The sequence below is a fragment of the Bos mutus genome, chromosome 18 (genome assembly GCF_027580195.1).
Source record: "Bos mutus isolate GX-2022 chromosome 18, NWIPB_WYAK_1.1, whole genome shotgun sequence".
Classification (NCBI taxonomy): domain Eukaryota; kingdom Metazoa; phylum Chordata; class Mammalia; order Artiodactyla; family Bovidae; genus Bos; species Bos mutus.
In genome coordinates this window covers 22,923,666-22,937,029 of record NC_091634.1, presented here as the reverse complement: position 1 = coordinate 22,937,029, position 13,364 = coordinate 22,923,666, and the positions used below count along the sequence as shown (strand labels likewise).

Below are 13,364 nucleotides of genomic sequence, written 5' to 3'. Positions count from 1 at the left end.
GGAGTCACTAGGCAAGGGCAGCTAAGAGAGGGGTGACATGGCACAGAGGGCCTCTCCCCACTTCCTAGAAGGACAGCAAGGTGATGACCTGGCCCCAGGGGGCAGTACTAAGCACCTCCTGCCTTTGGGCCCCAACAGTGTAATCGCATCCTAGTCCTGGCCATGACCCTCTTCCCTTCTGCGAGCTATTCTCTCCTGTACTTTGAAGGAACCAAAACCTTGGGTCCCACAAGCCACACGTTGTTAAGGACATTTATCTTCTCATACAGCAGAAGATGCTGCAGGGAATCCAGAGGGGCAGGAAGGAACTGCATGGCCCAGACTGCTGCTCCAACAGCTTGTTTACTTCTAAGGACCAGGGTGAGCATTCTGGTGGGGTGACTGGGATGGGCCTCCTGCTTTTCCATCCACACTGTCCTCTATCTTACCTTGTCATAAAAGGTGAAGATCGCGTTGAACTCCTCCGAGGTCAGCTTCATGCCCTAGAAGGCCCAAGGTATTAAAGACAGAAGCCAAAGCCCTGCTGTGTGTGTGTGTGTGTGTGTGTGTGTGTATGTGTGTGTGTGTTTTGAGGAAGGGTGAGCTCAGAGGGACGAGGGGAAGGGAGGAACTGAAGAAAAGCAAAGCCGCTCTTTTACCTGAAATTTAAGCAGGAAGTTTTCCTGTACAGGCAAGAGTCTGGAAAGATAATGTTAGAGCAGTAATTAGGAGACAGAGCAGAGGCAGGAAGAACGAGGACCTGGGGGGATGCAGAAGTAGCATCTGTAGTTACAGAAATGATTTCTGAGCACTTCAGAGGAAAGTTCAAAAAAGAGGGAGACGGAACATTGAGGGGATGATGGTCACTATTTGATCTAACTTTGATTGGAGCTTTGGGACACCTGACCCGTCACTTTCCCCACTGGTTGATCCTGGTGATGGAACGGTAGCACAGGGATTATCTGCCAGGGTCTTGTGAACAGCGATGCTGGGGTGAGTGAGGTCAGGCACTTACCGGGACATCTCCGAGAGGCCCAGTTTGCCATCCCCATTCAAGTCAAACATCCGTAGCTGTTGGGGACAGAAAGTGGTACTTGGATTATTTGCTTTGACCTTCTCTCATGTGAGACCTTGACCTGCCATCCCCTGTACTGGAGAGGGAGGAACGTGGCAGAGCATGCTCATGTGTCCTCTGAGGTCACTTGGAGGCAGGGAGCAGCATGGGCTAAATCAGCAGGGACTTGGTCATGGCTCTCCTCTCCGCTTTCTGAGGGACAGGGCTGCAGAGGACAGAGGCCAACACTGAAGGCCTCCCCCTCCAAGTTTGCCCTCCCCTGGAGCTGTGGAGGCTGCCACACAAACAGATGCTCTGGTCGTACTCTGGCCCAGGAGCATCTGGCTGAGTGGGAACCTCAGAGAGAAGGTGCTGGGGCCATGAACTGGCATCTCTCTTGCCAGCTGCCGCTGGGAGTCACTTCTCCCCAGCCTGAAGAATCAGCCAACTAATGACCCCGCAAACCTCAAATCCCACCGATTTGGTCCCATGTCCTGTGCCCTGGCCACTCACTATGGTTTGGGTGTACTCTTGGAGCTTGGGTTCATCATATGGTCGGTTCGCCTTCTTCAGCAGATCAGACAGGAATCCCTGGAATATGAAAGGCCTCTTCAGAGCTCTTGACCCAGTCTCTCTGCCCCTGACTCACATACTTGTTTCTTCAGACAGTTACTCGATCTTGTTTTCTGAAGCCCATTGTTTGCATAGCTTGCAGCCCTCATAATTCCCTCACCCCTTAATGCTTGTGGAGTATCCCCAAAGGAGGCAGGAGCTGCTAAATGCAACCTCATCCCATAGGGCAGGTGGTAGAAACCAGCTCTGGCTCCTCAGAGAGCCCAGAACACATACTAAGTCGTGCCTGGAGATCCCTGGGTCTAGAGGAGTTTGGTAGACGTACAAGCCAGAAGGCCAAACTGCTGGAGGACTGAGGATGCCTGTTCTGGGCACTGACGTGCTGAGGCGTGTGGACTGGTTGTACTCTGGGACCTTGCAGCTCCAGGTTGCTGATTTCACATGGCCGACCATTCAGAGCCAGGCCTGGGTATCCCTGATCAGGCCACACGCCCAACTTCCTCACCCAACATCTCCTCCCTCCCCAGGTTCCTTAAGCCCACCACCACTTGGGCCTCAGGCCCATTCTCCATCTTTCCACACCCTCCCTGACAAGGCCCATCCTACCTTGAGCTCATTGGCTTCAATGTAGCCGCTTCTGTCTGTGTCATACTTCCGCCAAGCCTGCAACGGGAATGTCAACCTATTCACAAAGATTTATCCACACCTATAAGCTTCCCTCCTCTCCGTCTAACGGACCAGGCTGGGTCTTGATATTCAAGAATATCACAGTGGGACGGGGACATTGAGATGGTCTAGCCCAGTGCCTTCCATGTTGCAGATGAAGAAACGAGGGCAGGTGTCTTGGCCAAGGTCACATAGAGGAGGAAGAAACCCTGCTGGGACAGGGTCTGCCTACTCTAACTGGCTTCACGATCATCTTGTAACCAGGGTTACAGTTTTCTTAGATACCAGCCAGGCAGATTTTGCCAGGACTAGCACTAGGATCTGTGGATCCTGTTTTTGTTGTGGGTGTATTGAGTGTCCTTTTACTGTTCTGGAAGCCTCTCATTCTCTGCGTGGGCCCTGGGGGCAAGGGTAAGACCCCTCTGGAAGGGGTAGAAACAGATTTTTGTCACTCCTCACTGTACTGTGTCCTCTACCCCTCATCACGATGCCTGTGACAGCCATGTCTGAGGATGGAACAGAATTTTGGTCAGACTATCCCAAGGCCACTCTGCCATCTTTCTGATAAAAATCATCCCCCCTCCTTTGTTTTTTAGGAAACTACCCCTCTCTTGTGCTCAGTACACATGGTTCAAGAAGGGCTGACCAATCTCCAGAGGTAGACATGTGACCTAGGCCTGGAGAGTCAGTCCCTCCCTGGATTTTGCTCCATTACTGGTTCTGGGCTCTGATCTGAGTCCCAGTTACTTGGTACATGCATTGGGTCCCTGTGAGAAACCAGAGAACTGCCTGCTGACCACAGCATCTGGAGGATCAGAGAGAAACAGAGCTTCAGCAGGTGATGTGGTTCTCACCACCTCTTTCCTCTCTGTTTTGTACATCTGAGCAGGAGCAGACATTACACAGGAGAAACAAGGAAAAGCAGTTGGAATGGTTTTAAAATGCCCATAAATTCTGCACCTCCCTAATTCCCTTCTCCTTGAATGTGGACTGAACTCGGTGACTCACTTCTAATGAATAGAATATGGCAGATGTGGCGGTTGTGGCTTCAAAGACTAAGTCATAACGACAGTGAGGCTGCCTTCTTATTCTCCCCGTTGGATCACTCACTCTGGAGGAAGCCAGGTGCCATGTGGTAAGGACATTCAAGCAGCACCATAGAAAGATACATGGAGTGAGGACCTGAGGCCTCTTGCCAACAGCCACAGGTGACTGCCATCCCGAAGGTGCACCTTCTAGCCCCAGTCAAGCCTTCAGATGACTGCCGCCCTGCTGACATCTTGACTCTGAGCCAGAGCCACTTGGCTGAGCTTTACCAAATTTCCACAGAAACTGAGAGATGATAAAATGTATGTTGCCTTCAGCTGGTGAATTTTGGGGGGTAATTTGTTACATAGCAATAGGTAACTAATACAATGGTCCTGAAAAAAATCTGGTCCTGAGTGCAGCTGTCCTGAAACCCAAGCCACCTGGTGGGGAGGAGGGAATGCCATGTTGAGGGGTGCTGGTGATGGACGTGGGTGTATCTGTGAAGGAAGGCCCAGGGAACCCTGTTTCCCTAAACTTTGGTCTGTTTTGGTGCCTGACCATAGTTCTTAGATTTTCTTTCAAGTCTTCTTCCCTTAATTTTCACTCCCTTCTCCCCTAACCCCAAATAGCACACCTAGACACCAGCAACACTTGATTTTCTAAGAGTCAGCAGGCACTCATTCTTTTCCCAAATTTGATCTCCTTCATCCCTAACCCCACATCATGCCCTCCACTTGAAAACATTTTTTTCATTATAGTTGATTTAAAATATTGTTAGTTTTGGTGTACAGCATCGTGATTCAGTTACACATATGTGTGTGTATAAACACACACACATATGTTCTCTCTCATGTTTTTTTCTATTATGGTTTATCAGAGGATAATAAATACAGTTCCCTGTAAATACAGGGGCTTACGTTATCTAGTTTATCTATTTTATATATAATAGTTTGCATCTGCTAATCCCAAACTCCCAGTCCATGCCTGCCCCCCTCACTTCCCCCTTGGCAACCAGAAGTCTGTTTTCTGTGTCTGGGAGTCTGTTTCTCTTTCACAGATACATTCATTTGTGTCATAATTTAGATTCCATGTGTAAGTGATATCATATGGTATTTGTCCTTCTCTTTCTGACCGACTTCACTTAGTGTGATAATCTCTTTCTCCATCCATGTAGCTGCTGCTGCTGCTGCTAAGTCGCTTCAGTCGTGTCTGACTCTGTGCGACCCCATAGAGGGCAGCCCACCAGACTCCCCCGTCCCTGGGATTCTCCAGGCAAGAACACTGGAGTGGGTTGCCATGTCCTTCTCCAATGCATGAAAGTGAAAAGTGAAAGTGAAGTCGCTCAGTCGTGTCTGACTCTTAGTGACCCCATGGTCTGCAGCCTACCAGGCTCCTCTGTCCATGGGATTTTCCAGGCAAGAGTAGTGGAGTGGGTGCCATTGCCTTCTCCGCCATGTAGCTTCAAAGGGCATTATTTCTTTCTATTTTATGGCTGAGTAATATTCCATTGTATGTATGTACCACATATGCATCTGTCTGTGGCACATCCCCCTTTTATTGTGAGGTGTGTGAGGATCTTTCTTCCATACCACCAAACTGGGCTGTGACTCTCATGGTATAAGTCTTGTCTTGTTCAGTCGCTCAGTTGTGTCCAACTCTTTGATATAGTAGTGACTCAAAAAATTTGATCCTGGTTTTTTGGAAAGTTATGTTGCTTGTAGACTTATTCTACATGAAACTTGGATAGATAGCTTTTGACTTGGGAAGAGAACTTTCTTTGGGGAAAGAAATGCCCAGCTCCATCAAAATATTCCATCTCATGCTCTGAAAATGCACCCTTGAGTTAAGCACAAAGAAATATGTGCAGATTTTCAAATATGACTTCACCAACCACCTGCATGCATTGAGTGCATTAGAATTTGGTTTCTAGGTTGAGTCTTGACTGGGAGAAAAGTCAGATGCCCCCCCAAATTGCCTGAGGGGGGGATAAACTGAAGGGACTCCAGTGCTCACAGAAAGCAAGGCATTCAGCTGCCTTCAGAGTGAGAGCCTCCCAGCAGGTCTGCCTTCCCTCCCTGGGTCCACCCCAGCCCCGTGACCTCATGCTGGACTTCTCTTCCCTCCCAGCACTTTGTGCGCTGCCATCAGCGGGTCATTGTTCTCTTCCCATTCAAGGAAAAGAGTTCAAGAGACCTGGGCTTTGTGAAATCTCAAAGAAAGCCTGAGGTGTCACTAAAATTAGAAATTAAAATGTTGTTCTGAGCAGTGGGATGGAAACCATCTGAGAGCACAAGGCTTTCGGGGCTACAGAGGGGCCTTTTCAGGTTTCCAGCTGACAAAGATGGAACCAATGCACAACCCCAGGAGGGGACGGTCCTGTAAGGCAGTGGGGTTCCAGGAACTTGTGGGATGGGGCAGGGATCGGTAGTTATGCTGGGCTTAGCTTAAAGGATAAAGACAGGTGAAACATGGAACCAAGTCAACTACACAGAAAGAAACCACTGATGATTTAGAGAGGGGCGGGGGGTTTGCTCCTCTTTAAGCATCTCTATACCCTGTAAGCTATCATCCCCATTTTCCTGATCATAAGTGGAACAGAGCCAGTGTCTGGTTGCCTCCTTATCAAGAAAGGAGCAACCAGGTATAAATGCTCCCTTTTCTTTTCTCTTTTTTGGCCACATGGTGTGGCAGGTGGTATCTTAGCTCTCTGATCAGGGATGGAACCTGTGCCCCTGTAGTGAAACCGCAGAGTCTTAACCACTAGACCACTAGGGAAGCCCCTTATCTATAGACAGAAAGTTGACACTCACAAAAGTAGCCCTCCTGACAAGTTCTACGTATACGCGACTTCTTCTAGATAGGCAAGGGGGGCTAAGAACAGAATCCAGCATGTCAAATTACTAGCTTATGGGATTTTGCCATCTTGAAAAAACCGGAGAAAATCCGTTAAAGCACCATAAAATTAAACCCATATCTAATGCTTAGGCACACTGCCACTTAAAAAAATGAGTCTTCTACCCTGAGAATCCATTATTTCTAATTGACTTTCCATCCATGTGGGGAACTCACTTGCCATGTGTGTTTCTGGACTGGCTTTCCAGTCATTTTTAAGCACAAATCACAGGAGATTACCGGTGGCTGGAAATGGATTTAACATGACAAATGGCAACTGGAGTTGTGTTGAAGGCCAGTTAGTTATCACAGCAGGCAGTGTGTGTGTGTGTGTGTGTGTGTGTGTTGGGATGATGAGGGGATGAGTTGAATCTCACCTTGACGGACACATACATTGAGTGGCTAGGGTGCAGAGCCCCAGAAAAATAGGAGAAAATATTTGGTAGTTTGCTGGATTAGTAATATATTTGGTTAAACTGTAAGGAATTTCCAATTTTTATAAATAAAGAATGATTAAGTACGAGCAGTTTCTCATGGTTCAATCTATTTGAACATTAATCAGAAGACACTTGAGTTTCATTGTCCTGTTCACATGAAGATCTCAAAGAATCCCTACTGCAGAGATGGCCACGTCCCTTTGAAGATGGACAGTGAAGCCATGACCACAGTCAAAGATCAAGCCTGGAAGATACTGGAAACTGGAATTCTCACTGGCCTTTTTCAGTTTTAGCATGGTAGCTGAATCCATCCTATCCAAGAATGCTTCTTGGAACTCTGAATTCTAGGAACACTAATGCTATTGAGTGAGATGAAAACATGAAAGAGTCTAGAAGCAAACTGAGTAAAACAGGTCTGCTTACTGCAGGACTTCCCAGAGCCTATAATATGCAAACGTCTATGTCAGATACCCAAACGGCAAGCAGGGTGTACACATGATTTCCCAAAGGTACTTTGAAGTGAAAGTCGCTCAGTCATGTCCGACTCTTTGTGACCCCATGGACTATACAGTCCATGAAATTCTCCAGGCCAGAGTACTGGAGTGGGTAGCCTTTCCCTTCTCCAGGGGATCTTCCTAACCCAGGGATTGAACCCAGGTCTCCTGCATTGCAGGCGGATTCTTTACCAGCTGAACCCCACAAGGGAAGCAAAAAGGTACTTCACCCAAGCTTGTTTCTCACCATATCCTCCACACTTTAACGTGCACACACACCACCGGGGGTCTTGTTAAAATGTAGATTCTGATTCAGCGGGTCAGGGACTTGGCATTTCTAACAAGCACCCAGTTAATGGTGACACTGATGCTCCTGGTCCACAGACCACACTTGGAGTAGCTCAGCTACTCAGAAGGGGTTTGGTATCTTACTGAGACCATTACAGGCATAGGGTGGTCCTGTCTCTGAATGTGAGAGAAAGGCAGGCCCCAGCGTGCAAGAGAGAAGGCAGCGCCTTGGTCTCACCTCCATAAACTCGGTGCTGGAGCCCACGTGCTGCCTGAAGCACAGAAGGAAGTTCTCCTCGGTCGGCAGGATCTGTGCCAGCTGTGGGGATCAGAGAGTGACAGTAACATTACAGCCCTGCCAGGGAAGGACGGAGAACAGCCAGTGCAAGGCAGCAGTGGGAGTCACGTTTTGTTCCATTCTGCTTGCTTCCTTGAAAACAGGGGCTGGCAGCCCTTTAAATGGGAAGAAGGATTTTCTAAGACGCGCTTCTGGGTGCCCCCAAGCCTCGGTATGAGTAGCTGAAGGGACAAAAGTAGTGCCACTTTGAAATGCGTGTGTTAGGACTCAAAGGAGCACTTACTGATTCCATGGATATGCACTTCTAGAAAACGCAAAGCAGTCTGAGACGGGTGGTTGCTGGTGCTCAGAGGACCTTTTGGGGGTGATGGAGATGCTGTATTTTGATTGCAGCTATATACAGCTGTCTAAACTCATGGAATTTTACAGTTCAAATTGATGCTGCTTACTGTATATAAATTATACTGCAAACATCTGGTTTTTAAAAAAATGCAGGATGTGCCACGGCACGCCACCCCCACCCCCCCCGCCCCCTTCTCTGCTCCCAGCATGCTGGAGTCACAGGCAAATCCTAATCAGTCTGTTAAACGTAATAATCTCATTTCCCTGGCCAGTGATTGGCTTCTGGGTAGGAGTGACCTAGTCCTGGCCAATGAAATGTGAGGGGAGGTCTGCTGAGGGCACTCCTGGGAAAGGTTTCCTTGCTTTTATCAGGGACCAGTGAGGTGGGCCCTTTCTGTATCTGGATGTGATGTCTGGAACTGCTGTAGCTAGCTTTCTTATCCAGCCTGGGGATGAAGCCATTGTGGGGCAGAGAATAGAACCAGGAGAACTGCAGAGAAGCCAGGCTGGAGACCTGGCCTCTTTGACCACCCGCCAACCCTTCTAATGGCCTTTCTCCTTAGGAGTCTCTCGCAGTTTAAGCCAAGAGTCAGTATATTACAGCCCGTGAGCCAAATCTGGCTCTCCACCCCCAAAAGGGTCCTCTGTGTACTAGCAACCACCTGTCTCAAATTGCTTTGCCTCTTTCTGTAAAGAAACTTGTATTGGAGTGTGGCTGCTGCTGCTGCGAAGTCACTTCAGTCGTGTGACTCTGCAACCCCACAGACGGCAGCCCACCAGGGCCCATTTATTTACATACTGTTTGTGGTTGCTTTTGTGCCACAGTGGCAGAGTTGAAGAGTCATGACAGAGATTGTACAGCTTGCAAACTCTGAAACATTGACCACAGTCTGTTTCTTTACAGAAAAAGCCTGCTGACCCCTGCTTTAAGCCCATTTGAGTCAGGATGTTCCAACACCTGCACTTTAGGCATCAATAGTGGATGGTCTTGGTGCCTATTGCAGATCCCCTTTAGCTAGGCTGGTGGGCCATCCCTCAGCTGCAGAGAAGGCTGTGAGCTAGTGGCTCATAGCTGCCCCCTGCAGAACTGCCCTGCACCAAACGGGCTGCCTCAGCCACCCTCCTCTCCAACCCCCATCCTGGAGTGGGCAGCCTGCATCCAGTACCTGATTGACATAGGGGTTCAAAGGACCACCCTACCACCCCTTACTTCAAGGTGGGACTGGCTCTGTGGCACAGTCCACCCTCCAGGGGCCCCCATGAGATCAGCTGAGACCACACCTGTGCTTAGCTTCTTTCTCTGCCCTTTCTTGCTGCTCTCTCTTCCCTTCTCTTGAAGTCCTACCCACTCGAATCTCTGTCTCAGTATCTGCTTCTAGGGCACTGACCTGAGGCGCCATGGTAACCAGTCCACCCCGGAAGAACTGTGTCCTCCTTTGTGTGCCCAGTTGTCATTCTGGATCCCTTGACCATGGGTTGCAAACTGATTTCCAGAAGAGTTTGGTTAGGCCTGTACACATGTGCACGTGTATGCTGCTGCTGCTGCTAAGTCGTGTCAGTCGTGTCTGACTCTGTGCGACCCCATAGACGGCAGCCCACCAGGCTCCCCTGTCCCTGGGATTCTCCAGGCAAGAACACTGGAGTGGGTTGCCATATCCTTCTCCAATGCATGAAAGTGAAAAGTGAAAGTGAAGTCGCACAGTCGTGTCCGACTCCTAGCGACCCCATGGACTGCAGCCTACCAGGCCCCTCCATCCATGGGATTTTCCAGGCAAGAGTACTGGAGTGGGTGCCATTGCCTTCTCCGGTGCACGTGTATATGTGTATGTATAAGTGTGCATATGAAAAGTGAAAGCGTCACTCGCTCAGTTGTGTCAACCATGGCAGCCCCATGGACTGTAGCCTGCCAGGCTCCTCTGCCATGGTTAAACAGGAAGTCTTTGGACTGAGGTGGCCTTAATGCCTTAGTAGCCTACATAAGCAAACCAAAATCTAAACACCCAACCAAAACAGCCAACTAGGCTTTCCCAAATAATGTAACCACTTAGGCTATAGCCCATCAAAGAACTTCTTTGATTGCTACTGTCTCTTCTTTACAGAAGTCTCCCTTAGCTTCTGTTGGTAGAGTGTTCCTAACTATTTCAGGTTGGTACTGCCCCATTTGAATTGATTTTTGCTTAAAGAAACTCTTAAAATTTTTCATATGCCTTGGTTTATCTTTTAGCAATATGTGTATATCTATGCATATATAAACACATGTGTGTGTATATATATAAATGTTATACATACTACGTATGTAAGTTATACACACATACACCCTCCTGCGGATGCCTTAGGTGGGGCACGAACTCTCCTAACTCCCCAGTGCTCACCCTGTTTTCTGCCTTAAGTTCATCACATGTTTACAGTGCCTACGGGACCGAGAGCATTAAAGTTCTTTATCCCTGTCTTAGGCCAATGTTTGTTCCTCTTTCTTTGTGAGACAAAGAAAAAGTCCCATCTGTTCTCTTTGATCAGCCTGAGTGCTAGGGGCTTTAAGACCACCACCTCATCAGACTCCTGGAAGGATGCTCGTGCATGGGAAAGATACAAGCAACCGATGACCCTTCCCACGTAGCTCTTAGCAGCTAAGACTCAGGTCTGATGACTATAAGCAGCTTAGACACTAGGACTCACCTCCGCCATCTCAATTTTCCCATCTGAGTTCTTGTCATACTTCTGCATGAATTCCTTCATCTTCTCCCCTAAGTTGTCACTCTTTGATACCTGTAGAAAGACAAAGGGGACTGATTTTGCTACTAGGTCCCCTTCAAACCAGGGATCTCTCACCCTTTTGGTGTGGCAATGATGGGGAGTTATTCTGTACCCCAAATATGCAGGTTGAACCAGTGGTCTGAGTAATCAAGGCTGTACTCTTTCCTTTTCAGGGTCCTTCCTTTTCATTGTTCTCTTCTTTGAGGCTTGTGCATGCCTGCTAAGGTGCTTCAGCTGTGTCTGACTCTTTGTGACCCTGTGGACTGTAGCCTGCCAGCCTCCTCTGTCCATGGGATTCTCCAGGCAAGAATACTAGAGTGGGTTGCCGTGCCCTCCTCCAGGGGATCTTCCTGACCAAGGGATTGAACCCGCGTCTCTTCTATCTCCTGCCTTGGCAGGCAGATTCTTTACCACTTGTGCCACCTGGGAAGCCTTCTTTGAGGCTCAGTCACATAATTTGCAAAGGGGAACAGGACATGTGGAGATGCTGTGTACCACATAGGTAAACACACCCTCTGCCTTTGGAATGGAAGGGTGAGGCTTTATTCCCATTGCAGATGTGAGAACTCAGGTCCCAACATTTTACTGAGGCAGCTTCTAATAAGCCCAGCTTATTGCAAGGCCCCCCAGTAGGTTCTAGGCACTCCACCAGAGCAAGGGGAATCGCTCGTTTTCTTCTTTAAAGACTAATTGGCAATTCTACAATGCTTTTCACTGTGATTTTAGGCCAGGAAGAATGTGAAGAGAAAGTCTCTATTAGCTGAGGGATCATTTAAATAGTCCAGTAGATGAGTGTGACTACTAAAAAGCATAGAACTTCACAAGTTCTGTTGGGCCATCGTCACCCAACTTAAATTTAAGCCCTTCTTGAAGTTCTCAGAGCTTCTCTTGGTTTGGGGTGCTGCTGATTGATCATTTCCATTAACGAGCTCTTCCTTATCCTTAATCAGTGATGAATTATTTTGGGACTTGATGCCTTTTCTTTGTTTCGCTGAAAGTTTTCTAGTGGGTGTGTGTTTCCTAGGACTGGGCCTAGAAGAATTCTACCAATTCTCACAGTCTTTTCTGAATCCCTTCTATTGTCTTTTTTTTTTTTTTTCTTTAACCTTTGGGACTGGTCTCAATTTGCCAATATGTGTTTGTTTATCAATACTTATTGCTTTACCTTTGCAGATGTGCATGGAATGACCCTAGACCCTTATCACAAGTAAGGGTCTATTTACCCCTGTTTACATTTCACAACAATCCCCACGAAGCTAGTAACCTGACTGTTTTACATACAAATGGAGGCTGAGATGCAGTGGCTTCTCCTGAGGTCACCAGTTAGTATAGCCAGAATGTGAACTCGTGATTCCCGTTTCCAAGACCAGCCATTTTTCCTGCTGCTCTGAGAACCAGTCCAGGATGATGTTAATTGAGAGTGTTGTTGACAGACTTGAAAATCACCCCTGATGCCATCTGAGGAAGGGAATGACTAAGAGAAGGATTTCAGATTTGAAGCACTTCGTAAAATCACATTCCTCCATCTACCTCAAGATCCCAGAACCAGCTGAGAAGCCTGTGTTTTCCATGACCTGGGCTTCATTATCCTAGTAATGAGGAGTGACAGAGGACTGTTGATAAACAAACCCGTGAATCACCTCCACCACTTAAGCCCATCTCTTGGACATCCTCCTCACTGGGGCCCACTGCCGAGCTCAGACCCGAGCGCCCACTGGTGGGCTTGTGACTCATCTCCCAAAGGCTCCATGAAGACTTGCTAATAAGCAGTGGATTAGCCAGCAGACACGCATAAGGGGAGAATGGAGAGACCTCCCGTGAAAAGACCCACAGGAGCTGGAGGGAGGGAGTTGTCTGACTCCATATATTTGAGAGCCAGACATGAGAATCACAATGGACTAGCTGCAATCTCCTTACCTTTTCAATATGTTAGACTCCCCCCAAAGGGCTTTAGTGTCAGTAGTGCCAGGTTGGCACCAGGAGGGACAAGGTACCTGCCATTAAGGGGCTGGGATGTGATCTGGAGTCACTCCAGGCCATGAAGGGCAGTCTGACACCTGTGCAAATGAGCCAGTGCGATCCAGCTCAGATACTGGTTTGGAGCAGTCCTCCATCTCCTCTAAGTCCTTGCTGAGTTCCAGCCTCGGTTGGTCTAGAACAGTGGTTCTTAAGTGGGGACAATTCTGTATCCCCTGAAGGGGATATTAGCAGCGTCTGGAGACACTTTTGATTGTTCCAGTTTGGAGGGGTGTACTAGGATCTCATGGGTAGAGGCCAGGGATGCTGCTAATCACCCTACAGTGTCAGGACAGCCCCCCATGATAAAGGGTCGTTTACCCCAACATCAGTAGTGCTCAGGCTGAGAAACTCTAGTCTTGAATAAAGGCACTGGAAACCCCCTAGGCATCCAATCTTAAGTCATAATGCCTCTAAGCATATTAGGTAGGCTATGGACTCTTCTCTGGGAAAAGATAATGTTTATAGACACAGACACAAAATTTGCAGTTTTGGGGGCATTTATCAACCTATGGTAGCCATGAACACCCCTCAGTTCCAGA

At 48.2% G+C, this 13,364-nt stretch overlaps 2 protein-coding genes across 6 annotated transcripts in view; one reads left to right on the top strand and one right to left on the bottom strand.

Annotated features, from left to right (window-relative positions):
* Positions 1 to 13,364, top strand: part of CMTR2 (cap methyltransferase 2) — a 106,307-nt gene that overhangs the window by 11,477 nt on the left and 81,466 nt on the right. The window contains exon 2 of one of the 2 annotated variants that reach the window (XM_070388037.1): positions 270 to 360. The exons of the other annotated variant lie outside the window; for it this stretch is intronic. The gene's annotated coding sequence lies outside the window, so the exon portion shown is untranslated. The remainder of the gene's footprint in view (positions 1 to 269; positions 361 to 13,364) is intronic. 2 annotated transcript variants of the gene reach the window in all.
* The window catches only part of CALB2 (calbindin 2), a 28,862-nt gene that overhangs the window by 4,404 nt on the left and 11,094 nt on the right, over positions 1 to 13,364 (bottom strand). For 2 of the 4 annotated variants that reach the window (XM_005899534.3, XM_070388040.1), the window contains exons 3-9: positions 10,729 to 10,818; positions 7,651 to 7,731; positions 2,213 to 2,269; positions 1,547 to 1,624; positions 995 to 1,050; positions 639 to 678; positions 429 to 482 (exon numbers count right to left, since the gene is read on the bottom strand). In XM_005899534.3, coding sequence (XP_005899596.1) covers positions 429 to 482; positions 639 to 678; positions 995 to 1,050; positions 1,547 to 1,624; positions 2,213 to 2,269; positions 7,651 to 7,731; positions 10,729 to 10,818 — 456 coding nt within the window. The remainder of the gene's footprint in view (positions 1 to 428; positions 483 to 638; positions 679 to 994; positions 1,051 to 1,546; positions 1,625 to 2,212; positions 2,270 to 7,650; positions 7,732 to 10,728; positions 10,819 to 13,364) is intronic. The other 2 variants (XM_070388041.1, XM_070388042.1) reach the window with 1 other exon arrangement.